We start from the raw sequence: 26,116 nt of genomic DNA, 5'->3' as shown, positions 1-26,116 counted from the left end.
TGCCAAGTATCAGTCACTCTGAAGGCCGAACCAACCGAAGCCTAGGCCCCGTAATTAGTATGGAGCTCTGAGATCCAGCCACAAGGGGGATCGGAACGGAGATAGTTCAACTCTACGTCGCTGGTCCCAGGGTACTTTCACTTCAAGTGACTTGATCAACAATATGACTTTACTGGAAGTAAAAGTTGATAAAAGAACTAGTGATGTTTACGTTAATGAAGCACGTTCACTTGGCTTGTTTATTTTTATAGTTCGTTATTCGTCATTTTTCGGGCGCTTAGAAGATGGGGTGTCCTCGTTAACTTCGGCATGGTAGTCCTTGATCAAAGAATCAACATCATCAATGTTCAATTGTCTGATATCACCCAACTTTTTGATCTTCACGGTCACTTCCTTGCATTGGTCGTCCGTCAAATGTAAGTTCAATTGATCAACTCTCAGTTTGATGGCATTCCAACCAGTCAACCGATTAGCAAAGTGAATATAGCGAGTCATCCCGAAATCGGCGGGGTTCAAAATTTCGTAAGTCGAGGGGTTGGCGAGAATGGCCTTGGCGTGGATACCGGCCTTGTGGGTGAAGGCACAGAACCCAGTGATAGGGTTGTTGAACGGAATGTTGACTTGAACAGCATTCGCAACCAAGTTTTCAAGGTCTCTCAACTTATGCACCTTGTACTTAGAAAGGACGTAGTCACGGTCAGCGGCGATCATACGGGCCATCAAACCACCCAAGGGAGTGATCCCGTTACGTTCACCGATCCCAAGCACTGACACATCAATGAGCTTGGCGCCAGCCTCAAGAGCAGTGTAGGCGTTGGCAATAGCACAGCCAGTATCATTATGGAAGTGACACTCAATGTCACAGTTGACAACCAGCTTCAAAGTGCGAACAAGATCATAGACTTGACGAGGGTTAGCACAACCAACGGTATCAGCGATACCGACACGGTTGACGCCAATTTTGTCGACAGTACGATAGATGTTAAGCAAGTCGACAATGTCCGACCGGAACGAGTCTTCGGACGAGAATCTGATTTCGATGCCCTTGGACTTGACGAATTCAATGACTTCGATCGCCAGCTGGGCAATGTAGTTCATGTCCTTACCGTGAGAGTGTTCACGCAAAAACTTGGAGGTACCGATGACGACGTCGACACCATCAACCCCGGTTTCCACGGCGACACGGGCGTCGTCCATGTGGCACCGGATGTGGGTCAAAATCTTCGCCTTCAACCCGAGTTTACAGATCGCCTCACAATCCTTTCTCAGTTGTTCCGAGGCAACGGGCGAGGTAAGCTCAATGTAGTCGACACCAAAGTCGTCGAGAGCTCTAGCGATTTCAATCTTCGTGGCTGTGTCGAAGTGAGCATTGGCAAACTGTTCACCTTCTCTGAGGGTCGACTCAATTAACTGGAACAGGCCCACATTAGATAAGAAATCGGCCGGATTGGGACCGTAAGGGTTGTTTTGCGCCACATCGTGGTGAGAGTCCTCGCTTACCTTGGTGAAGCCTGGGGGAGGGCACATGTTGAGATGAGGGAAAGGCGACAGGCGAGTGATTTTTTATAGTCACAGTGCAGTACCCCACCCCGGCATGATGCATCGAACTCCATTTAAATAAAAAGATTAACAATGCAGGCATTTTAAAGAGACACGGTTTAATCGTTTGCACTTAGATGAATGATATTTCCCCATACCCAATGCTTTTTGGAATCTATAGCGTCAAAATTTTTCACATACCAAAACAACGCCATTAAGCGAAATAAGTTGGGATTCACTTTGCATTACAAATTTGAAAAGTGGCATTTTGCATACGAACTGTGACTCAGACGTGAACTACATACGTAATAGCTCAAACTCCATAAAGATGTTTCATCTTACTATCAAACTAATGAACTTTGCAAGTACAGCATGCTTCGTTAAAACAGCCAGGTAATGTATTACTCAACGGTCTCTAAGGGGCCTCAGAGCCTGAGTATTGCCAGACAAACCCTCGATTTCTGGACTTCCGGCTGATGGCTCTTCACGGGGATGATGGCGATGACGATGGCGATGACGACGATGGCGACGACGACGGCGATGACTCGGGCTAATTAATAGCTCTGGCAAGATATCATTGAATTTTCTGTCGTCAACACGTCGTATTTCGTGGATATCAATGTCACCAGGGAGAAGATGCATATCCAGGAGCTTCGTGATGGTTACCAGTAATTCTCCCGTGCTGTTGATCAATTTTCGATTAAAGCGAAGTACAGGATAGGCATACCTGGGGTCGAACAGGATCAAATCAACAGCTTTATTGAGGTTTTCACAATAGGGCGGGACTTGACCAAGGGGAATTTCATCATAATGAGGTAAAAAAGGTTCTGAGCGAGACCGAGATGTAGGTTTCAGATTCTTCTTGCGACGTGTTTCTGATAAAGCTTGCTTTCTTCGCTGTGAACGTACAGAGCTCGTGCTTCGTCGGCGAACAGGGCGTGAGTATATCAGGTTACGCCTATGGTTAAGCCGAAGTTCGCTTCCATTAGAAGAACGCCGACGTTCTCGACTCCGCGATCGAGAACGCTGCATTCTTGAGGTAGGTCCATTACCTTGAACATTTGAAGCTTTTTTTCGCCGAGGTATTTCTGATGGGGCATTATCATCGCTATTTTGAGTGACATTATTGATCGCATTTGACAGGAATAGTGGATCTTCCGGCAGAATTGTGAGGTTTTCCAATGCATTTGTGGGCATGTCTAACGCCACGGTGTGAACCGCAGAATGTGACAGTGCCTTCACTGCACAATTTGGGTCATCTACTTTGAACGGCAGTGTTGTAGGAGCCACAATTAGCGGCTGTGAGGATTCAGTAATATCAATCGGACCTGATATTCTTGATATTCTCACAGTTCTTTTATCAGGTTTATTATTCGACCAGCTGCTCACGAATCGACCCTCCTCAGATGTATAATTGCTAAATTGGAAGTGGCGGAAAATTGGTGATGTTTCTCGGTCATATACCTCTAAATTTGCCTTTGACGAGACTTTGTCATTCACCTCAAAGGGTGATCGAAATGCTTCCCGCTGAACATGATCAGATGTAGATTTTGGGGTTGAGCTTGATGACTTCGTTGTGGTATCCTTTCTGTGATGTTTTAGCTTACCTTCAGGGAATGGTTGACCTGATGATTTCTTTTGCGTGGAACCACCACTGCTGAATAGCGGTGGCAATAGCTTTTGATTATTATCCAAAAGCTCATTTTGTACTTTATGCAATTCATTCACATCAATTCGTGTTGAGGAATCACCAGATATTTCAGCTTCACGCCGATACTTCTTCCCTCGGAGCAACTTAGGATCAGTGATGATCTCGCCCCACAAATGTCGATCGGGGTATGTTTGACGACCGTGAGCTGGACGGCTTGACTTTAAAATTGCACGACCCAGGGGAACTTCTCGAGCATTCAGATGAGTAGCATCAGTGCCAGCGATAGTAGTCTTTGCAGTCTCAAATCGTTCTAACAGGAGGGACAGACCAGCATGAGGTAATGCTTCTTCCTGCGATGTAGAAGGTTCGAAAAGGGGGGCAGATGGAGCGATAGGGGAAGCGGTTCGTGATGTCCTCAGAGAATTCGGAGCATGTACTCGTTGCCTTTCATAGACTTGACTCTGCGGGGAGATCATATCGAACGACCCAACAGAGGGTGGCAAATACAGGACAAACACGTCAGTTGTTTGAAGCGTGGTTGCTCCACGTTATGCCCAGGAATTCAGTAAATGACCCTTCAAAAAATTCTGCTCCAATCTTTTCAAGTGGTCGACAATTCCGGGCTCGTAGCAGCCTCAAGATATCGATCAACAATGGTTGCCAATACGGAATATAGGGCGGTCGACCAAAATAATGTCGTTGGTGACCTGATCTCTCACTGATAATGCAAATGAATAGATCCTCTCACTTAGCAGCTTCGTGTACCGGGGGACCTCGTGACCCGGCCTGCCAATTTAGGAAGGCTTATCTTACGTCATCAACCTAAAACAGTATTCAGATCTTAGTTTCAAAAAAGAGCTCCCAGAATATTGGAGTTTCTTCATTACGGACATTAGCTCGCGTTTGTACCCCGTGATATAAGCATCTGCAATACTACTGCATGAATCCACAGTTTCTTGCACCTCTTGCGCCCCCTCCATGCGAATGCTCGTTGGTCATGGTCGCCACCCTCGATTAAGCCCAAAACTCTTTTTAGGGAGAACTCGTACTCCTAGAGCAAAGCTTACGCCAATACCTAGTCTCACTCAATCGGCTACTCAATCAAAACTCATGGTGTTGTCAATTGGACCACATGATACCATTGAGGATGTTAAATATCGGATTCAATGCATTCAAGTTAACTAAATACTAGTATTTACTTCTTGCCGTTCGCAATGTTGTCAATTTCCTTTTCCAAGTCATTGATGGTTTGCTTTTGCTCTTCCAACTTCTTTCTCAACTTCTTCAATTGTTCAGCTTCGTGAGCCTTGATGTAGGCGGTTTCTTGAGCTCTTTCCTTTTCAGAGAAAGAACCCTTGTCTTGAACAATCGAGCCATCGAGCAAGGCAGCTCTGGAAACAGAGAAAGCTCTAACGGAAATTCTCGAGGTGGTTCTGATGGTTTGGGCCAACATTGTGTTATTTGAAACTGTAATTTGCTGGAAAAACACCCTTAAATGCGGCACCCGCGGTGCGCTTCTACACAGGAGGCGCACCCTTGATTGGCTGCTACCATTTATAGACGCTTCCCTGGCTTCATAGTTGCATTGTCGTACGATATTGACAAGGCGCTTAATTGGTGAGTTGAATCTCCACGGGTTTCCATGGAAGCTTCGGAGTTTTGATGCTTCCTAAGTTAAATTGACCAAATCAAATTGTACATTTCGATGCGTGGATGTGCTAAAATTCATGTCAGCGAAGATGTAACAAGCCTTCCGTGGTAGCGCCAACAAGTGCGAACATCGTGAACCTCTCGAAATCGACATCGACAGCACTCTCAAGATGGGGAAAAGAAAGACGGCTGCTAAGCCTGTTAAGCAGGTAAAGCAAAAGCTAGAGCTGACATTTACTTGTTTGTTTTGTAACCATGAGCGCTCGGTGATTTGCACATTGGACAAGAAGAACTCGCTCGGTGAACTCAACTGCAAAATCTGTGGTCAATCATTCCAAACAGCAATCAATTCGTTATCACAGCCAGTGGATGTTTACTCAGATTGGATCGATGCTTGCGAAGATCTCGCGGAACAAGCCGATCGTGAAGGGGAGGCCGAAGACAGTGGTGACGATGACAATGACCGCGATCCGATCTTGGACTCGGATGATGATGGCTACTGAGTCAAGAGATCGGTAGTACGATTTACTTAATGGCGTTGGTTTGGAATATGATCAAAATTCAGTCAGGTACAACGAAGGAGGGGATGTGATGGCTCGCAAAAAAATAGAGGCAGTGTATCAAATTGCACTTGCGTTATGAATAGAAATATAATACATCTTATAAGTTTACCTCCTTGTTATCCTACCATACAAGTTATGAGCTCGCGTTGTATTTCGAAGTATTGGCCTAGGTATGCGTGATGACATCATATTTGGATCGACTTAAATTTTTCAAACGTGATTAATATTCTACATTTACAGCCGTGCATCGTCTGAATTTTATTACTCGGTTCCATGATAAGTATCAATATATAAAATTACACGGAATGGCGTGCAGTTTGCAAAATCAATTTAGGTGTTATTTTTAGGGGCTCGAATTTGAGACACTTTAGAATGCGTGTGTGTATACAAATGTTTTCATGCAAAACTGTCGTGTACATGAGTCTCTCCCAAAGCTGATTCAAATGATAACGACGAGAGGTCACAAATTGTGGATCAATCAAAAAGCTCGTGGTATCTGGGTCGTGAAGAGGGCCCTCGTAATGTGTAAAAGTGCAAAGACCAAAATGGACCGGTGTTGCGGCGGTTCAAGATGACCCTCGGCCAGCACGCTCCCTAGCTGGACCTCGTTGCGCCCGGCCTTGGCGATAACGTTGGCGTAGACGTCGTTGTAGACGTAGCAGGTGACCCCAGCCATGGATGCGATAGACTATGCGATGAGCGCGATGAGGCGCGGTGAGCACCCAGGCGATAGAGGGCGAGTGAGACTACAAAATGCCACCGACAAAACACTAGGATCTTGTGAGATCTATGGTTATTTATGTTGGTAGGAGTGATTAGTGTTTCAGGTGATGGTGTGGGGTTGCCTGATCTTAGGGATGAAACGTGTTTGAGCACTACAGTAACCATCACGCATAGGATGATAAATATGGTTGTTTATATCGACTATTAGTCCTCCCATCAGGTATTTGTCGGGTCCACTTGGTTCATTAAAAGCCAGAATACGTGATGTGTACTAGATTCCCTTGATCAACCTCTCTAGAATCATTTGGCTAGCATCGGTTTTCTAACAAGAGAAAGATTCGTTTCACGATATTGTTATCTCCGGTGAGTGATCCGAAATAGCGAAGCTGGTGTCGATAACAACATTACACTCTGGCGCTGGACCTCGTCACAATACACTCATCATTCAATTGAGGAGTGACTGCGCCAAGCCAGTTTCATTTTTATTTATGCAAAAGTATCACTTGATGTCGTCTGCAAGCCTGGGATTGTGTCTTGCCACTAAGCGTGGCCAATCTGACGTACCCTCCCATGCATCAACAAAATGCATCGGTGAATGCTAATTGAAAGGCACATCCTGTGGCAACTTTCAATCGACTGATTCATGAGTGAAGCTTTTAACCAAGCTGTTATATGCCTCATTGATGACCTCACCATACTCCTCTTTCGAAGGTTGATATTTCGGATAGCGATCATCTGCAGGCACCGGTATCTCATTCCGATCTTTACAAGCTAGATTAAGCATACGCTTTTCTAACTCCAAAAGCTTTTCATGAGTGTACTCTAATTCTGGTCCACATTCGTGCCCCTCGGCGCTATTATAAAGATCTTTCAAAGTGATACCTTGCGCCTTGAGCTTCAGCATGTATCCAATAATCGCATCTAAGTCATCAAGATCAACACTGCTTAAATTCTTGCGTATCTCGTCACCCGAAACACCCTCAAGTCTATTAGTACTAACTGGCATGTGATACTTCAGCAACTGCCCAAGTTTCATAAACAGCCCTTCTTCCTTCTCCAAAGATTGGATATTAGTTCTTGAAGCCAGTCGCAGAACAGCGGGTGTGAGCAGTTCCTGAATCAGGGAAACCTCCTCCATTGGAATGACTTTCTCAGTTTCGAAACCCTTTCCGATTCTGTCTTGACCTTCAGCACCAGTACGTTGTATTAATTCGAGAACTTGTTGATGTGCGACCTTTGCATCCGGATTCTGGAGAATTACCGGATCAATCAATTGAAGGCCTGTTGAAAGCGCCAGATCCAAGAAAATGAACCTAATGAGAGTTTCTTTACCCTCAAGATCAAGCTCTTGTTTCAATTGCATATTCAATAATTGCTGGATTGACGAGCGCAATTCTTGCTTCACCTTCATTGCCCGCGCAATAAATTCCCTCACTTCGGCATCATTGATGTCAAGCTTTTGTTCGGCCTTCTTAGAGAGTAACTTATTGAGTTGTTGTGTAAGCGAATTTGCGTTGGCGCGAGCATCTGAGTTGTCACTACCCAAAGTCCGTTGAAGGAGTTGCTCCATGTTACGCATTGTGTACAACCCAACACGTTCTTTATAAAGGAGAGGGAAGTTGCTGTAATCGCACTCCAAATAAATGATCGACAGTGAATTCTTGACTGCTTGCACCAAGGCAGTAGCGCACGTGAGATCAATGGAATTTCCCTCAAGGGATATATAACTCAAGCGTCTGCAAAATGGTAACGTTTTGGCTATTTCTAACATCAGATCTCTGGAAAAATTATTCCTCTCTAGGTGGCAACGAACGAGTTGAGGGAAAAGAGGCAATCTTTCGAGGACATAGTTGACGCACTCGGCTTCAGGGACAGCATTAATACCTTCTGAGAGTGTCCCAAAAAATCGTTGATTGTTACTCAAATCCAAATACTTGAGATTTGGTAATCTGGTTAAAAATATGTCAAACATCTCTTTGACTTCATCGCAAAATCGCATGTTCGTGGAATTCAAAGAAAGAAATGCCAACAGCGCTTGTGGAATACGTTTCTCGCTTTCAGTAGTCCGAAGTTTTCGAATAACCATTTCAACCATGTCTTGACTTGAAAAATCATTATAACCCAAATCCAAACCACGCGCTTTTGAAGACAAGACCCAATCCAAAAGAACCTTCATGTGTCGATGGTCTAGCTGATTGAAGGCCAACCCTAATCTCAGCGTTTTAATAGAAACAACCCGAGCTATCAATTTTTCAAATAAGTCCAAATCATTGATGCAGCAACCTGTCAAGATGAGTTCCTCAATACCTCCACGGGCAAGTAAAGATGCAACGAAGAGTTCCCAATTCATGTCGCTCCTATTCTCCATATTGCAAACCATTCGATTGATCTCCTCTACCTGCTTCAGCAGTTTCTTTTTCTTTTTGAGCACATTTACGTGTAGGGATGGACACTGTGTTATATCCAACTTACTGAGTTTCACATTGCGAGACATGAACCAACAGAGTAACTCCCAACCATCGTGATCGAGGGGTGTATTGCGCAACAGCAACTTTTCTAACTGGGATTTCAGGGAGATTGCCGAAAGAATTATTTTGAATTGCTCCACTGAAAATTGAACACCATCCAATGACAAGCATACAATAGGGGCAATTCGAATGAAGTCAGCGAACGTTTGAATCTCGATCATCAGGGGTGAGGGATTACGAATTTGCAACAATGGTATGGGCAGCATCAGACCCTTCGGGATTTGCTTGAGAATAGCAGGAATGGGAAGGATCTCACGCAAATGACAACAACGCGTGTACATCAAGTCGAGAGCCATCTTCTTCACCGGTGCCAGATAATAGTCAGAGCGAGGCTTCACAAGGGGTTTGTCAATTGCCACATTTTTCATATGGGAGTCGATGGCAGGCTCATCTGGGTCATTAGAAAGGGATGGGGTTATTGAGGAAGAGATGTCCTCAACCGGATCGTCATCTTTGTCAATAGTACCTAGTGCGCCTGTTCCACCCACTACGATTCCACCTCCTTTACCCATCAAAGAAAGCTCAACTTGCTTCTTTTCCTCATCTGTAAGAGGACGCACGTTGAGACAGCCGTTCTCAACAGTGACATTTCCTACTCTCGGGTTTCGCAGTGGGATTTGTTGTGGTGGATCGATCAAAAATGTGTTCAGCGCGAATGCAACTCTCAAGAGAGGCTTACAAAATTGCTTACTCTCACCCGCATTGACTGACTGCAGATCGAGCAGCAGTTTCGAAGAGCGTGGCAGCTCATTTTGCTGCTCTGAAGTTATCGTACGCCGTCTTAATAATGAGGTAAACTTAGATTGTCCCTGTCCATCTTGTCTCAATGCATCCACATTGACTGGTGACTTCGCTCCACCGTTTACGAGCACCAGCGGCAATGGCAGGGTCTCTGGATGCTCAGGTATTTCATCGCGCAGCCATTCTCTCACCTTACTAGCCTCCTTCCGAATCGTGTGCTCAGAGAACATCCGTACGTACTCATCAAACTGGTTCCCAGATGGTGCCGCCAGCAACAGCAGTCGCCGAGGTGGTGGTGGCTGAACTCGTGAGTTATCGAAATTGAACTGCCTGTTGAAACCAGGAGGCTCTTGAGTGACTGGTGGTGGGGGCGTATTCTCTTCGGGACGAGAATTATGGGGATTGCCTTGAAGCTTGTTTGCTTCAGAGAGAGACAACGATCTGTGCAATTTTCCCTTAAGCTTATTGAAAAATCCACCAGTGGAACTAGCCAGACCCTGACTCAGTACCAGCAGTACCAGACCACGTTTTTTGTATGACTGTTCTGGTTGACTCGACACAGACTCCCGTCTCAACTCTGCCGCCAGCGGCGTTGGGTCAGGTTTTGGGGGTTCGCTTTTCATTGTAGGGAAAGACTCTAGCTTTGGTGGTCGTGGTGATGGTTTTGTACTAGCATCCTTTCGTGAAACATGCTCCTCAGTAACCGGTGGGGCAGGTTCGACCACAGCTCCTGTTTTGGGGGAGCTCGAATCCATGAAGTTGTCCCTGAGAAAGAAGTCGATATCTGCAGCGTTGACGCCGTAGTTCTTGTCGACGATGTCCTTTATAGCATCGTCGATATCATTTGGCGACGCCATGGCGTTGATCAAAATTGTATATGCGGGGTGAAATCGCGAGTCTTTAAAATCGGTCGCCCACAGTTAGTTGCCTATTGTCGTGCGCGGCGGGGACATGCAAATCGAAAGACTGTACTCATTCACAAAGCAAACGTAAATTCCTTGCAGCTCTGACCGTTCTATTTCTTAGGGCTATCTACCTAAAGCAGAGCTATCCCAATAACCCCTTCGAAGAAGTGATTGGTACCGGAAGCCGGCTTCCCGTGCATGCAGGTCACTCCGGCTGATCCTGCGTATATACAGTATGACTGCAAATCATCAGGTCATTTGAACCATGTCTAGCAAGTGATTGCATCAAATTGAATCTTCAGCTTGTGTTGGGCGAGATATCACTTTCAACATCTCAGTCGAGATTCTGCTACAAGATTTGCTACCGTATCCTTCATTGATGCATACCGGAGCGTTGTCCTCAAACGGAAGTATTTTCGTATTATCCCTATCGCGAAGTTGCCAAGATAAAGCAAGTACTCGCCACAACAACATTGCAAATACAAATGTGTATCCACAATAGCATAATGAGACGTCAGAATCAATCCCCTGTTGGATTGGGGTGTACGTTGCTTATAGCGTACCCTTTGCGTCCATGGGGATCTTCATGAGGGGTTCAGGCCGTTTGACGTGAATTGTGCATATAAAATGAGTTTTACACCAACCTGTCATATCCTTGTCATCATACCGAAGTGCGTCATCGTATCATTAGTGCAAATTTGCTCTACTCTGGTAAACCGATGAAAGTTGAATTTACACTTTCACGGTAGCTTCCTTACTAAGTACTTTTCGTGATCTAAAGCTTAACAGATATTTAACTGGAAAACCCATATTGACGTATTCAGGAAAAAAACAAGTGCACCATACATTGAAAACGTCATTTGGCATATGAAGGTATGTTTTTTTTTCATAAACTTACATTAGTATCTATCGAAGGAACAAATCATATGCCTTCCTTTCGAACTCGAAGATGTGGAAAAATGGTTTTCTCGGAGTAGTTTCCCGAAGATGCAAGAAAAAGTTGGCAAAGTTATTATTTAGGAAAAACAGGTCGGTTTTGTCCAATAGCACAGCAAATTGAGTCCAAATTGCCAAAACTCACGAAGATGGGATCACTACTTCGATGTGATATAGATCAAGCAACACTTTTCACAGTTGGAGGGTTGGCCGAGTGGTCTAAGGCGACTGACTTAAGATCAGTTGGACGGTTGTCCGCGCGAGTTCGAACCTCGCATCCTTCAATATATTTTTCTAACATTTACCGTCGTAAGAACTGTATATAACAGCACCTGTACAATCCCGCCACAACGATTTAACAGTTTATACCCGCCTTTGCAACATTCTTGACACTGGTGTGGCTAACCCAATAAATACCCTTATTTCCCTTCTATATAGTCCCTTCATATGCCTGAAATGGACACTAAAATCCCACGTCCTTCAACCCGAACGCAACGCAAATATAAAAACAAGCTTATCAAGAATGAATTCAGTGACTTCCAACAATCCATGTAAGATTGCCTCATACCACATTTGAAAAGATAACCCATACACGCAATCTAGTAACCCATGTTAAATACCCAAGAGTATAAAGTATTTGTCATAAACTGTAATACATAATTCGTTAATCACATTACCTCATGTCACCGGCTTCCTCACTTCATCATTTAGGCTTCTTAACGCTGCCATGCCTTCTGTTGTCATAACATTGATAATCAGGATCTTTGCGTTCACTTCCGTCAACTGAAACACTAAATTAGCTAATCGTGACTCCATTATATCGTGGTTCTCAACCATATACTTCAGCAAGTTCAACATCACCAGCAAAATCAGAACGTATTCGGTAAGTTTCACGCCGAGATCTACACGATTTAAGTCCAAAGCTACCAACTGTCGCAACAGTGTCAAAAAATTGTCCACAACCTTGAAGAATTTCAAGTACCAGAAAAGCAGTAACAGCTGCTTGATTTGATGTTTCGCCAGTGATTCTTCTCGAATTGCTAATCGAAACAGATTCAGCAAGAAATGCAACGTGAACTGCAACAGCTCCAGAGGAGATAACTGATCAATTTCCGTGCACATGTAGTAATAATCGATATTCACCATTGCTGTGGCATACTCCACATTTGTCGCACGTCGATGAATACAAGCTGTAGCACCTTTTCGCCACAGCTCAAGTCTAAGTGAAAATTCGTTTGTGTCGGCTGGTACCTCTGGAACCAACATTGGTAGTAGCAAATCACCAAGTAGTTGATGACGTGCAATCTCTTGATTGACCATGTCCAAATCCTCATCTGGCCACAATCGAACTTCTATAGGAAACTTCTGGTTGACAAACTTCGGATCAAGTAATCCTGAAGGTGAATTCATCAAAACCAGAGTTTGCTTGTCCAAATTGTACACAGACCACCATACTCGATTGAAAAATGTCAGCAGGGATCGGTAGAGACCTAGACGAAGCACGCTGCGACATAATATGCCAACCCAGTTCCAAAGCTGCATCTCGTTGAGCAGAACCACAGCATACACCGCCAACAACAAAAGAATCCGGAGGTTATCAATTGTCGATGGATGATCAGGCGAAGCCATTCCCAAATTCAAGAACTCTACCATCAGTTCGATGGTATCCAGAGAAAAATGCTTTTCGAATGACAGTTTGTCATCGCCTTCAAGTAACGTTCGCGAGTCATACGTTATCGAGCCGATGGCGAGAATAAGATAAATATCGAATGGTATGATCAGCTCGCTCTGAAAGTCTATCTTCAGAAGTTGTTCTCTAGCTTCATCAAGGTTAACAAATGGGTATGTGTGACCAAAGTTTTCCCAGTAATTCATCAACCAAACTTTGGGCAATTCAATGTCTTCCAAGGCAGCTAATGTGGTGAACTCTTCGCGAATCGAACTCAGCAGTAAGGGTTTCATCACTTGACGTTTAATCTGTCGACAAACATGGTTCTTCGATTGCCGGTCGTCGATCGAAATCAACAGTGACACTGATAATCTGGAGTTTCTGGCCCTAGGAGATGCCCTCGAATTGTCATTCAAAGTGGAGTGTTGATGTGATATCGACTGCGGATGAGGCTCAACAAATCTAAATTCAACCGCTCTCTCATCAGATGTTGTTGGGACGTTAGGTGATTGCGGTGGGGCACTGTCTTCTGAAGCATTAGCTAAGCTGGAATCGCTGGACCCTGCTGGAGTCTCAGATTGGTTGACTTCTTTTGGTGTAGATTGTGTATCCTCTTTAGCAATATTCGTCGCATCTTTTGATTCCACAGTATCTCCCGCACCTGACGGCTCCTTGTCTTCTCTTTTACGACGCTTCTGACTTCGATCAACATACTCACACGTCATCTTCGTTTTGATACAAGCAGCACACTCTGGTAACTCTCTCAGACATTTCCTCTTCAATCGGTAACATCGCTCACAGCTATTGTAGTAGTGTGTGTTGGGTGTTTCAAATAGTATGCGATCATTCCAAGTTTCACGGGGTTTAGAGCTGGTTGTTTTATTTCGAGGCAACACGGGATCTAGTCGAAACCGTCCGGTAACAGCGCCATTCCCTAAAGTTCGCCGCCACAGTGGTTCATGGTTCTTTTTGGGCATCAGCGGAGGCAATGACGGAACTTACTCTTATAGAGCAACGGAAAAAGTGCGAGCGGCATTTACCGCTTTGGGAAGATCGGATGAAGGTGATTGATGTGCGGGTTCGACCAGTTTCTCGATATCAAGATCGTCAAAGTCCGGCAGTAAACTTGTAAATTTCGAGTAAATAAAATCCAACAAGATGTTTCCATCTGTCGTGGTAATCGTCCGCCTTTTGGCATTCGCCACCTTTCGCATTATCTCAATCTTTTAATTTACATCACGGATGTCATCACTGCAACGAGTCCGTCCTGCCAAACGATTAGTACAAGCCGGAGGGAAATGTGCACAGGAGGGTGCAGCCTATGGCCAGTGCATTTTGCAAAGCTACCAAACAATGACCCACCACAAGTGTGACAAGGAGTTTGTAAAGTTCCGTCAGTGCGTTCTGGAAGTCATGAAGCGTAACTGATAATCTAAATAAATATTGAGACAAATTTATACTGTTGTTTTACATTAGCAGGAACAGTAGGGGAAGTGAGTTCACACAAGTCTTCAATTTGCGTGTTCTAGCGTCTAGTGGCGGCGTCCAAATTACCTCGGTTAACTCTATTTTTTCTGGGGGGTGCTGCGGAGAACCTTTATCCACCGAAGATAGTGACCCCTCACCAACACCATGATCAACTTTTCTAAGTTGGGATATGGGGCTGACGATTTCAGGAATATTTTGTTATTGCTCAAGGACATACGCAACTCCAATGTTCGCTTGAATTATCAATCACGTCCAGTGATATTATTCTTACTGACATTGATTGCCCTGGCTGGTTTAGGTGTCTACTTCACTGTCCGCAATGTAATACAAAGGTATAAGGATTACACAAGAAAGCAAAGACTCATCAGACCAAATTTGATTCGTCAATCAAGCACCATATTGCAAAATGGTTCTCGAGAGATTTTTATCGACACACCACTGGGTCAGATTACTCGCATCATTATCCCTAAACCCAATATCGATCAATATGCTGCAGACAAGTATCTCTATAAACAGTTCAAAGAAAAGGAGGATCTTTTCTCAAAACATTTTAAGAAACCTGTTGCAGATCTGCGGTTTTTGAACCAATTGATTATTATCTGGAGGATTCTTGTACCAAAGTTATACTGCAAAAACTCCGGTTTGTTGATTGCCCAATGCTTCTTTTTGATCTTCAGAACGTGGTTATCATTGTTGGTGGCTAAGCTAGACGGGCAAATTGTCAAGAATTTGATAGCAGCAAACGGTCGAAAGTTTTCTCGCGATCTTGTGTATTGGTTGCTCATAGCCTTACCAGCCTCTTACACAAATGCTGCCATTAAATACTTAACAGATCGATTGGCTTTGGGATTCCGTTCAAATTTGACCCGCTACATTCACGACATGTATTTGGACAGAATGATGGCGTACTACAAAATCACACTCAACTCAAATGAACTTGAAAACATTGATCAGTACATAACCAACGATGTGGCCAACTTCTGTGATTCGATATCCGGGTTGTTTTCTTCAATGGGTAAACCATTGATTGATCTTATATTCTTTTCAGTTTACCTTCGTGACAACCTTGGCACCGGTGCCATCATCGGAATATTTTCAAATTATTTCCTCACTGCGTTCATGTTGAAAAAAGCTACGCCCCGTTTTGGTGCTCTCACAAAGACCAAAACTCACTTAGAAGGCAAATACTTCAACCAGCATTTAAACCTCATGAACAATTGCGAGGAGATTGGATTTTATCAGGGTTCCTTGATTGAAAAGACGAAATTACGTGAAAACTTCAAGAAACTTGTTAACCACATCAACTTGCAAATCAATACTGCTTTTGGATACTCCATTCTCGAAGATTACGTGCTCAAATACACCTGGTCGGCATGGGGGTACATCTTCGCGGGCTTACCAGTATTTTTGGACGAATTGTGGCCCAAAAATCACAAAACCCTGGAGCCAGATATGGGGGAAACTGAACAGTTGGAAAAGCCAAACTCCGTCGAAAACCAGCGCCAGAATATGCGTCAATTTATTATTAATAAGAGACTCATGTTGTCGCTTGCTGATGCCGGCCTGCGCTTGATGTACTCGATCAAGGATGTTTCTGAGCTCACTGGTTACACTGATAGAGTGTTCAGTCTTTTGACTAACCTCCACAGAGTACATTCTCCTAGATTTGATTTTGGTGACAAGTATGGTATCTCTGACATCAACGGTACCATTCAGCAAAACTACAGTCAAGGTCTCCGTTTTGAACATATTCCGGTAATTATTCCTTCAGAGCAGGGCTCGGAAGGAACAGCTCTTGTGAAGGATATCAATATCAAATTGACTGGTGCGAAGAATCTTTTAATTCTTGGTTCTAATGGATGTGGAAAAACACTGATTGCACGAATTATGGCCGGCTTGTGGCCGTTGTATCTGGGACTTTTGTCAAAGCCAAGTGAGGACGATCTCATGTATTTGCCCCAGAAAACCTATTTTACCACCGGTAATTTGCGTGATCAAATCATCTATCCCTTTTCATACGACGAGATGATCGAGTTGGGTTATAATGATGACTATTTGTACCACATTTTGCGGGAGGTCAAATTGGAATACTTATTAGAACGCGAGGGTAATTTCAACGTTGTCAAGGATTGGAAAGATGTGCTTTCAGGGGGCGAGAAACAGCGGATTCTGATTGCCAGAGTGTTGTTTAAAAGTCCTAAATTTGTTGTCTTGGACGAGGCAACCAACGCTGTGTCAACTGATGTGGAAGACTACTTGTTTGAGTTGTTGAAACAGAAAAAGATTAGCTTCATCACCTTGTCACATCGTCCTCTGTTAATGAAGTACCATGACTTCATCTTGGAGTTGAGGGATCAGTCACACTGGAAATTCCATGACTTGACTCTGGAGGAAAACTTGAGAAGCATTGACGATGAGATCGATGATCTTAAGAAGAAGTTGAATCAAGTCGAAAAGTGGGAGAAGCGCAAGCTTGATATTGAACTGTATCTTGATGGTCACTATCCTGATTTGAGTGAACCTGATCCTAAGTTGTTGGCTGAACAACCAAAAATTGGCGAGTCCACTGAAAAGTTAACTATGAAGTTAGATACCCCACCGAAGTCGTGAATGTATGGATCACATGTCACACATCGTAGAAATTGCAAGCAATATATCTGTTAATGTAATGATTTTAAGTACATCCCTTATAAGTCTTCAAAGATCAATTCAACACATATGGTTCGCTCTGTGAAGCTTACTCCTCCATGTCATAGGCACAGCTTCGTGTGTAATGCTGCCATAGTTGGTCGACAACTTCGAGGTTTCTGTTGCGGAGGTTAATTTCATCGAGATTCTGGTTAACAGTAGTAAGCAGTTGATTCAAAGTTTCCATCAGTTTGATTATTCGAGCCATAAGCTCACTTTCTCTCTTCTCGTTGGGATTTTCCATTAGGATGCGTTAGCTTGATGTAATCAAAACACTGCGCACACGTAGCGGTGCAAATAAACGCCTTCTACAGAATCGAAGGCGATTTGCAAAATGATTTCTGAGAAGAATGAAATGACGTAAAATACAATCAAAATCAACGCGGTGATGAACTTTCAAATCGTGAGGATTTACAAATGGGTATAGAAAATGAGGCTGGTCTCTCCTGAGTGGGAGTCAGCGAATTTAAACTAATCGGAACACGCGCACCCGCCATATTTCAAAGTGGCATCCTTTATGATTTTATCAATAGTAATGATGGTCTTTTAATTACTAGCTGTCTCGTTTGATATGTCCTCTAACTACGGAGGTAACAAATAAGTGACTCTTTACATCTCCTTTACTTAACTGGATTTTATTTCGCTCATCATTTGACACGCGAACTTTTTTACACCGCCACCAATGGTTGAAAAGAACATCCCTAAAAACGGTGATATCTCCAAGGCACCCACCCCCCAAAACACGCCGTCCAGTGTTACGGGGCTGTATATGCGGTCACAGGCACCCACGGTGTCCACTATTGATGAAGAAGTGGAGTCTCAAAACAACCCCGCGGCTCAGTTGGCCCTGAATCCAGCCCTTTTGCAAATGATCCAAGGTAAATTGTCGACGTTGGTTGGCCAGCCTTCTGGATACATTGAAAACTTGTCCCCTGTTGTGAAAAAGCGGGTGTACGGTTTAAAAGCTGTCCAGCAACAACAAATGAAGTTGGAGGCTGAGTTCCAAAAGGAATTGTTGGAATTGGAAAAGAAGTATTTCGGAAAGTATCAACCTTTGTACGAAAGACGGAAGCAAATCATCGTTGGCGAAACTGAACCCACTCAATCCGAAGTCGACGCAGGCGAAGAAATTGAGCGCACGGAGCACCCTGATATCGACCAAAACGATGACAGGGATGCTACTGAAGACGATGATTCCGAAGAGGTTGGTATCCCCAATTTCTGGTTGACGGCACTTGAGAATTTGCAGACGGTGGCGGAAACTATCACCGAGCGTGACTCGGAAGTTTTAGCGAATCTTAAGGATATCAGAATGGAATACTTGTCAACTCCCGGATTCCAACTTATATTTGAGTTTGTGAAGAACGACTTTTTCAAGAATACTATCCTCACCAAAACTTATCACTATCAACCTGAATTGGGATACTCGGGTGATTTTGTTTACGACCATGCTGACGGTTGCGAGATTGACTGGACACTGACCGAAAAGAATGTTACTATCAGCATTGAGCGTCGTAAGCAACGGAACAAAACGACGAAACAAACCAGAACAATCGAAAAGTTAACCCCCACAGAGTCGTTCTTCAACTTCTTCGATCCTCCTAAGCCTCCTAAGCTTGATGACGATGAAGAAGGCGACGAAGACGAAGACGAAGAGGATGATCTTGAAGGCAGACTAGAATTGGACTACCAATTGGGTGAGGAAATTAAGGATAGATTAATTCCTCGCGCGGTGGACTGGTTTACTGGTGACGCGGTCGAGTTGGGTTTCCCTGAAAACTTCGAAGACGATGAGGAATACGAACTGGGCGAAGATGATGAGGAGGACAGTGACGATGATAAACCGAAGGAAAACCCCCCTGAATGCAAGCAACAATAATTGCAAATTAATATGTCGTGAAATCATATAGCTTTTAGGTTTTTTTAGTAGTAATGTTCATTGATGCGCTCTGCTCCCGATCTTAATGCGAGGGGTTTTCATATTTAGCTACGCTCGCGCCAAATCCCGATAGGTGAATCTCCATTATATTGGTCATCGTTGACGTGTTCCCAATCACAGAATACCGTCCGCGCAATTTATCTATCATTGACCATGAAGACATCTTAGATAAGCCAGCAGATTCTTCCGATTATCATTATCTATCTGTCACTTTCACTATCACTTTTCTGTATTCGCATGTATACCCCCAACTCTGAATTTAAATGCGTCTCAACTAGTGACGCCCCCACGAGGAACTTCCCCACCTCTGAAAACCCCACCCGGTGCGCTATCGATATGACCTCTACATGTAGGCTCGACACGACACCATCCTTTTGTGTACACGGAAAAACCGTATAATTATTCTTTAAACAATGTGTCAATGCTACTTATCTCTTATCAGCCCCAAGCGTATCTCAACGAACGGAATCGATAGAACGCCGACGCAAAAGTACCCCAACTTTAGCGCATGGTTATGAGTGTCGAGAGCGCATTGAAAGAGGTAAGACGATGCGTCTGAAGCAAAAGATGCTGATGTCGACTCGATGCCATATATACCTTGTTAGATGCGCCGTTATGTCAACCATATCGCCACGTCTTCTCCTTAATGTTTTCAAAAAAAGGCTCGTCGCCAAGGATGAGTGGAAATCCTATTGGATCAGAGCCGAATCTTCATCCCGTTCGGTCCCAAGTTCATGTTGATGATATGGGGATCCAACTGATTCTTTCGAACCAGGACATCACAGTTAATATCGATCATGTTATCGACAATGATGAGGCTATGATCATTGCTATGGGGTACAAACCTGAATTCAAGCGTGAGTTCTCGTTGTTGACGGTATTTGCCGTATCATTTTCGGTTTTGGGGTTACTACCATCTATAGCGGCATGTTTTGAGTACCAACAAGCGGCTATTGGTATTTCGCCTGTTCCTTGGTTGGTGGCGGTCATATTTGTCACGCTGGTGGCGTTATCATTAGCTGAGGTGGCTCTGGCATTCCCGGTTTCACTGGGGACTCCTTATGCTGTATCAATGCTTTCCCCTCCTAAATATCAAGCACTTTTGACCTGGTTAACTTGTTGGTCAAATTGGCTATGCCAGATCACTGCTGCGCCCGCTTGCAATTACTCCGGAGCTCTGATGATTTTGGCTCTCTATCTGTACACCAACAGTGATTATCTGCCCAGTACAGGTGAAGTATATGCGTTGACCTTGGGTATTTGTGTCGTGCATCTGTTTATTTCCTCATTGCCCACTAAATGGTTAGCTCAATTCAATGCCCTCGGGACCACTTGCAACATTTTGTTCTTGGCGGTAGTTTTCATCATGATTCTTGCTGGGAACAAACGAACTGAAATGTACGACAACACCATTCCCAAGTTCAACTCGAACTCAACTGCATGGGCATTGACCAACCTTACGGATTTTCCTACCGGGATCTCATTCTTGATTTCATTTTTGGGTGTGATCTGGTCTATGTCAGGGTACGATTCCCCCTTCCACCTTGCCGAAGAATGCTCCAATGCTGCAGTAGCCGCCCCAAGAGCTATTGTCCTTACCTCGCTGGTCGGGGGTCTCATTGGGTTTATTTTCATGATTGCCATAGCATATACTTGCGTTGATATTGAGGAAGTGATGGCAGATCCTGAAGGGTTAGGCCAACCATTCGTCACTTACTTGTCGCAGTTTCTTAAGAGAGAAATGGTGCTTGCAGCAGTAGCACTCACAATTGTTTCGTCGTTCTTCATGGGGTGTTCATGCATGTTAGCTGCTCTGAGAGTGACGTTTGCGTATTCAAGAGACGGGATGTTTCCGGGACTGAAATGGTGGAAAAAGGTGAACCCCATTACACAAACTCCCATTAATGCTGTGTGGATTAATTGGTTGCTCGGACAATTATTATTGTTGATCATGTTTGGCGGAGACACTGCCATCGGTGCCATATTTTCAGTTGGGGGTATTGCGGGGTTCGTTTCCTTCACGATGCCCACGTTACTTAAAATCACATATGCTCGGCACACATTCAAGCCCGGTCCATGGAACTTGGGTCGCTGGTCGACTCCGATTGGGATAGTTTCTGTTGCATTTGTGACCTTAATGATTCCAATTCTCTGTTTCCCTACGGACACGGGTTCTGATCTTACACCGTCAAGTATGAATTGGACTGTGGTAGTCTACTTCGGACCGATGTTATTATCATTGGTATATTACTTTGCTGCAGCCCGCAAATGGTACGTGGGGCCAAAGTCAAACTTGGATGAGAATGACATTGTCTACGGTAATGAGGCCCCGCAATCAGAATTGTCGAGCTCTGAAAATGACTTGAAAGGCAACATTGTGAAGGTTGATGAACAATCTATTTAATATGCAAGATTAACAAATATTTTTTGAGTACAGCCACCACCCCTCTAGTCCCCCGCCTCAGTCTCACGTGATATTTTTTCTTGTTTTTTTCGATGGACGAGGCTGAATAGTCCACAGTCTGTGGGTGACTCTACATGAGATGGCGTTCGTCGCTTTGAAGTCAGAATGCACATGCAAATATAACCATCTGCTGATTCCAAGTGGTCCGGCTTAGCAGGCATTAATTTCTTTTGATAGTGCGAACTTTAGATATGAAAGTGTGGCTCAATTTACATGATCACCAGGTCATTAGCAGTACTGGTAGAAATTAGCAGTATAAAATTTGTCCAACACATGCTGCCCTCCACGATGACCCCACATTTTGGGCCACTTGTTATCCGAGGCTGCATGATACAATAGATAAACCAACTCCCGAAGGTGTCCATCGGGCATTTCAATGAGTGACTGAAAAAACCCTTGTTTTTAAAAAGCAGGTCAGTCGGACCAGGTGACATTCGAATCTATGGATGATGGTGGATACACATCCAGTTTGAAGACCGGATGTTAGTCCCGTACATCCGAAGTAATTGAAGTCCCATATGTTTGTCTATTCTTGGGAGTTAACCGAGGCTTACCTTTAGGGTCGTGGTGGTTGTGATGTGCGAAGACCCACATATTTATTGTAAGCTCATTGTACTTAAACTAATGGCCAGACTCATGGACGAAATTGGTTACCTTTGAGAAGGTATCCATACTGGTCATGGAGACAATCCTGGTACTCTTGCTCTAAATGAAGTATTATTTATATGGCCTAACCTCTCACCGCGCAACTATACTCATCCCTTGGTGCAGCTTTTATATTTTCGTACACGGACTTCCTCAACCTTATTTTCTATGGGAGAGCAACTATCACATGCAAAAGCATCCATAGATACACACCAAGATTAAGTTAGAGCAGCGCTACTATCAATATAAATACTTCAAATTCCTTCTAAAGTCTTTATCAAAATGTCTGACGCCTCCAAGCCCACCAACAAGGGTTCTTCACAAGCTTTGCAGTCGAAGACTTTGAATCACTTGTTGTCCTACCCCTTGGTCAAGCTAGTTGTGAACTACTTGTTGTCGTTCACATTCATTCAACTCATCTACCAACAATTGATCAAGCCGGTCTATGATCTCGTTAACCAAGTTGTTTTGGGCAAGTTCGGTAACTACATCAAGCCTGTTGATGAAAAGGCCGACCAATTGTTAACCGAAGTCGTTGACAAGACCGTCATCCCGCAAGGGGAAAAGCTTGTCCACAACGTGAGAGAAACCGTTGACTACCCTTTGAAGACTTACGTTAAACCCGCCAACGACTACACCATCAAGACCGTCCACCAGTACTTGCCTGATCAGCAATTCAAATTCGACGACAACATCAATGAACTCGAAAAGTCTGTTAAAATTGCTAAGCAATTGGGTTCGAGCCTTTACAACACCGTCAAAACTAAGCTGAACGAAGTGTCTAACAATGTTTTGACCACCTACAAGGAAGAGGTCGCCGCGTCCAAAGAAACTTCAACCATTGGCAAGAACATCTCTGCCGGTGTCAACACTGCTGCCAAGTCGTATGAAACTTACGTGAAGCCTTTGCAAGAACAAACCTCCGCGGTGATCAACGACGTTACGCAAAAGGGCAAAGCTAAGACTGAAGAGCTCGTTGACAGCGCTAAGAACAACATCTCGGGCGTGAAGAAGAATGTCGAGGCTACTGCTGAAAAGGTTGACCAAGAACTTGCCCGTCCCAACGGTGCTGTTTCTGCCTCCGCCTAATTTAGTATAACATGTTTTATGAGAATTAATCGATACCCTAAAGTTCGTAACAACATCTTTCTGCATACGAATGTGATTTGCCCACGCGGACCTCCAACAGCACGTGGGGTCTCAAAAGACCCTTCCCGCAAACTAGTAAATATACGTAAACACGTGAACCTCCGAAAGTCAAAAGCTTAAGAGCATCGAGGTTAGTTGATTAGGCGGATTATAACAAATTCATCTAGCTGTAACCCTATTATGTTCGCGTCACAGTGTTATCAAGATTAACTATAATACCATGTATTTAGTATTCACGGATATAACTCACGGGATTAGCGACGCACTGATTTACTTTGAACTGTCTGGAATCTAAGATACTGCGACTGATTCCAATTGCCACATCCACGGTTTGTTTCAGATGGTCGTGCTCTAAAATCAAACCCTGGTTCTTTCTTTCGTTTTTGAACCGGCGTAGGTCACGATACACTGCTTGTTCGTGGGCCTTTGCTTCATTCAGAAGCAACTTCCAGTCAAAAGAATCAAAGTCCCAAAGAACCAGTTGCATACCGAATTGGTGCAAGATTGCACGAACTCTGTTGTCCATGCCGCCAAAGGGTGGACGGAACCATTTCGGTAAATGGTTTCCAGTGGCATTCATTGCCCAAACCGACCACTCGATTTGAGCAACGATTTGCTCATTAGTCAAAGAAGGAAGAAAGCCATGCGACCAGGTGTGCGAGGCCATCAAGTGACCTTCTCGAACAGCTCGTTGGTAGATTTCGGGCCATTGGATAACGTTGATACCCAACGTGAAAAACGTAGTCGGTGAACGTAAGGCATCTAATAAGGGAATCGTGTGAGGGGTAGGCCCATCATCAAACGTTTGCGAGAGAACAGGGCATGTGTAAACGTCATCAGACGTCACACAGTGGTAACAATCGAACAGGCAATGATCCCTCACACCCAAGCAATCGCCTTGGTCGTGCAACGGGACGTCAGGAACTTTGTCAAAGTTGATGAAGTCAAGAGGGATGTAAGGGGGATCTAACCCTGGCCACTCGTCCAAACCAGTGAAATCCTTCAACCAGTCCGGGAATGGTTGTTTGGACGACACGAGAATAGCCGCCGACAAAACACCTGTGATCACGTTAAACTTCATGCTTTTCTCGAGTCATAGAGGTTTCGGGTGTTTTATATGTATTTCAATGCTTGAGGATTTTGCAAAGAAAGGCTAAGTATGCAAGTTCTAGATTCTCTCATCTGAAAGAATACTCTGCACATCGCGGATTAAATACTCTCTCATGTTACTTAGGCTTCCGTTTTGGTTTAAGTCTACATATTTGGGAGATTTGTATCGGAGTAGCACAGTGCAATTACTCTGCCACTTCTCAATGCTTCAAGTTTGTAGCTGGACTTGAATCTTTGATTATACTCGTGAAGGAAAGAAATGAGAATTCACAAAAAATTTGAAGCAATCCTTACTTTTAGGGAACATCAAGCTTCTTGTCCTAATATGTGTAAACGTCGTCAAACTTATCGAGTAATTGTGCTCATCCGGCAAACTGAGCCATTGAAAGCTATTTTTTGGCCTTCTTCCTGATCTGAGCTGTAAGATCATTGGCAGGTCGCTTTTTAATTAGGTTTTGAAGGTTGTTAACAGGAAGCTTCTGCAGCTGTGACGAGCTCTGCAAACATTCAGAGCATAATCCTCGGAAGTTGAAGACGTTGGCCTCTTCAAGTATTGACTTAGTATCCATTATACTTTGAGAACGATTTGAATAATCAATACTTTTTGTGTCTCGTAGGAATCGTTTATACGATGAGAGCAGTGTAATAGGTAGGATTGTTTCATCTTGTGCAGAATTGAACTCGTCCAGCTTTAAGGTGCATCCGATCAATCCAACAACATCTCCCAATCTGAATTCCTGTCGAAAACCTATCTCATGGTAAAAGCTCTTAGTTGAAACTTTCGAATGCCTACCTTCAACAATCAAATGTTCAAGAAATCTTCCCTTTGGGTCATCAGGGAATAACGGGATGGATTTCACTGCGAGACCATCTTTAGCATAGATATTTCCATGTTGCCAACCATCTCCCAAATACTTAGCGATCTCATTGGCATCGGCTCCAGGGATATCAAGACAACGTTTCCACTTTTGATCATTTGTGACATTTCCAACAATACGCATCCACCATCGCAAAAGCTTTGGACCGCTTGCAACACGTTTGAAAGGATTACGATCCAGGTTTGGAAACAAGTACAGCGGTGAAGCTTTCGTGAAGAATGCGATATGTAATCTTCGTTTAGGTGGAAGTGAGATAAATATCTTGCTGTTGATTGAATCATCCTTAAATTTGGGATATGAATTCCACCGCTGGATTAATGAATTGTCATCTTTGAGCATCTTTTGGAGACGCCGGATGCGGTATACTGTTTCGGGATCTGTGGAAAACAGTTTCGATGACTCTTCTTGGCAATTTTTTCGAGGGGTTTTGTAGTTGTTTGGCGAATATTTTAAGACCCACTGAAGGCATACTTCCACGACTTTTCCCACCTTAAAATCGAGTCGCTCAAGTCCAACAGTATCGCATTTGGGTACGAAAACGTATTGTTCAAAATACGCGTTGTATACTTGCAAATAAACAAATATTTCAATACCCATCACCACAATATTGTCCTCGGTCAAGAGTTCAAAATAATGTCGAACCTTATAAGAGACGGGGCGCGGATTTCCCAGGATTAGTGGTTTTACATTTACTGCGTCCAGCTGCATGTAAACTAATCGCCAATTCCTGGTAGGTAACACATTTGCTACCTCTTTCAACAAGCCATCCATTATGATGTGAGAAATTTCTAGAGACGCGCGCTACAAAGCAGGACGCGCTTCCATACAGATATGTCAATTATAATCGAAC

At 43.9% G+C, this 26,116-nt stretch overlaps 12 protein-coding genes across 12 annotated transcripts; 5 read left to right on the top strand and 7 right to left on the bottom strand. All coding sequences in view use genetic code 12, as the record gives it.

The window, feature by feature from the left end:
- Positions 1-255: 255 nt before the first annotated feature.
- DIURU_002419 (homocitrate synthase) lies at positions 256-1,527 on the bottom strand (the record flags this gene model as incomplete). Its single annotated transcript, XM_034155068.1, has 1 exon — positions 256-1,527. One exon carries the CDS (start codon positions 1,525-1,527, stop codon positions 256-258), a length of 1,272 nt encoding a protein of 423 aa, XP_034012835.1.
- Positions 1,528-1,944: 417 nt separating this feature from the next.
- DIURU_002418 (uncharacterized protein) lies at positions 1,945-3,666 on the bottom strand (the record flags this gene model as incomplete). Its single annotated transcript, XM_034155067.1, has 1 exon — positions 1,945-3,666. One exon carries the CDS (start codon positions 3,664-3,666, stop codon positions 1,945-1,947), a length of 1,722 nt encoding a protein of 573 aa, XP_034012834.1.
- Positions 3,667-4,385: 719 nt separating this feature from the next.
- On the bottom strand, positions 4,386-4,643 carry DIURU_002417 (uncharacterized protein; the record flags this gene model as incomplete). The annotated part of the gene is made up of 1 exon (XM_034155066.1): positions 4,386-4,643. One exon carries the CDS (start codon positions 4,641-4,643, stop codon positions 4,386-4,388), a length of 258 nt encoding a protein of 85 aa, XP_034012833.1.
- A 367-nt stretch (positions 4,644-5,010) lies between these two features.
- DIURU_002416 (uncharacterized protein) lies at positions 5,011-5,343 on the top strand (the record flags this gene model as incomplete). The annotated part of the gene is made up of 1 exon (XM_034155065.1): positions 5,011-5,343. One exon carries the CDS (start codon positions 5,011-5,013, stop codon positions 5,341-5,343), a length of 333 nt encoding a protein of 110 aa, XP_034012832.1.
- Positions 5,344-6,754: 1,411 nt separating this feature from the next.
- On the bottom strand, positions 6,755-10,252 carry MHP1 (Mhp1p; the record flags this gene model as incomplete). Its single annotated transcript, XM_034155064.1, has 1 exon — positions 6,755-10,252. One exon carries the CDS (start codon positions 10,250-10,252, stop codon positions 6,755-6,757), a length of 3,498 nt encoding a protein of 1,165 aa, XP_034012831.1.
- Positions 10,253-11,914: 1,662 nt separating this feature from the next.
- Positions 11,915-13,630, bottom strand: DIURU_002414 (fungal specific transcription factor domain-containing protein; the record flags this gene model as incomplete). The annotated part of the gene is made up of 1 exon (XM_034155063.1): positions 11,915-13,630. One exon carries the CDS (start codon positions 13,628-13,630, stop codon positions 11,915-11,917), a length of 1,716 nt encoding a protein of 571 aa, XP_034012830.1.
- Positions 13,631-14,537: 907 nt separating this feature from the next.
- Positions 14,538-17,003, top strand: PXA1 (ATP-binding cassette long-chain fatty acid transporter; the record flags this gene model as incomplete). Its single annotated transcript, XM_034155062.1, has 1 exon — positions 14,538-17,003. One exon carries the CDS (start codon positions 14,538-14,540, stop codon positions 17,001-17,003), a length of 2,466 nt encoding a protein of 821 aa, XP_034012829.1.
- Positions 17,004-17,763: 760 nt separating this feature from the next.
- Positions 17,764-18,960, top strand: NAP1 (histone chaperone; the record flags this gene model as incomplete). Its single annotated transcript, XM_034155061.1, has 1 exon — positions 17,764-18,960. The coding sequence occupies one exon, from the start codon at positions 17,764-17,766 to the stop codon at positions 18,958-18,960; it is 1,197 nt and encodes a 398-aa protein (XP_034012828.1).
- A 706-nt stretch (positions 18,961-19,666) lies between these two features.
- Positions 19,667-21,424, top strand: GPT1 (Gpt1p; the record flags this gene model as incomplete). The annotated part of the gene is made up of 1 exon (XM_034155060.1): positions 19,667-21,424. One exon carries the CDS (start codon positions 19,667-19,669, stop codon positions 21,422-21,424), a length of 1,758 nt encoding a protein of 585 aa, XP_034012827.1.
- Positions 21,425-22,411: 987 nt separating this feature from the next.
- On the top strand, positions 22,412-23,218 carry DIURU_002410 (uncharacterized protein; the record flags this gene model as incomplete). The annotated part of the gene is made up of 1 exon (XM_034155059.1): positions 22,412-23,218. The coding sequence occupies one exon, from the start codon at positions 22,412-22,414 to the stop codon at positions 23,216-23,218; it is 807 nt and encodes a 268-aa protein (XP_034012826.1).
- Positions 23,219-23,504: 286 nt separating this feature from the next.
- On the bottom strand, positions 23,505-24,359 carry CDA2 (chitin deacetylase; the record flags this gene model as incomplete). The annotated part of the gene is made up of 1 exon (XM_034155057.1): positions 23,505-24,359. One exon carries the CDS (start codon positions 24,357-24,359, stop codon positions 23,505-23,507), a length of 855 nt encoding a protein of 284 aa, XP_034012825.1.
- Positions 24,360-24,777: 418 nt separating this feature from the next.
- On the bottom strand, positions 24,778-25,974 carry RTT109 (H3 histone acetyltransferase; the record flags this gene model as incomplete). Its single annotated transcript, XM_034155056.1, has 1 exon — positions 24,778-25,974. The coding sequence occupies one exon, from the start codon at positions 25,972-25,974 to the stop codon at positions 24,778-24,780; it is 1,197 nt and encodes a 398-aa protein (XP_034012824.1).
- Between the last annotated feature and the right edge of the window lie 142 nt (positions 25,975-26,116).

The sequence above is a fragment of the Diutina rugosa genome (genome assembly GCF_008704595.1).
Source record: "Diutina rugosa strain CBS 613 chromosome Unknown scaffold10_size284702, whole genome shotgun sequence".
NCBI lineage: Eukaryota > Fungi > Ascomycota > Pichiomycetes > Serinales > Debaryomycetaceae > Diutina > Diutina rugosa.
Note: the sequence above shows the minus strand (reverse complement) of the source record. Positions and strands in the feature narration are given on the sequence as shown.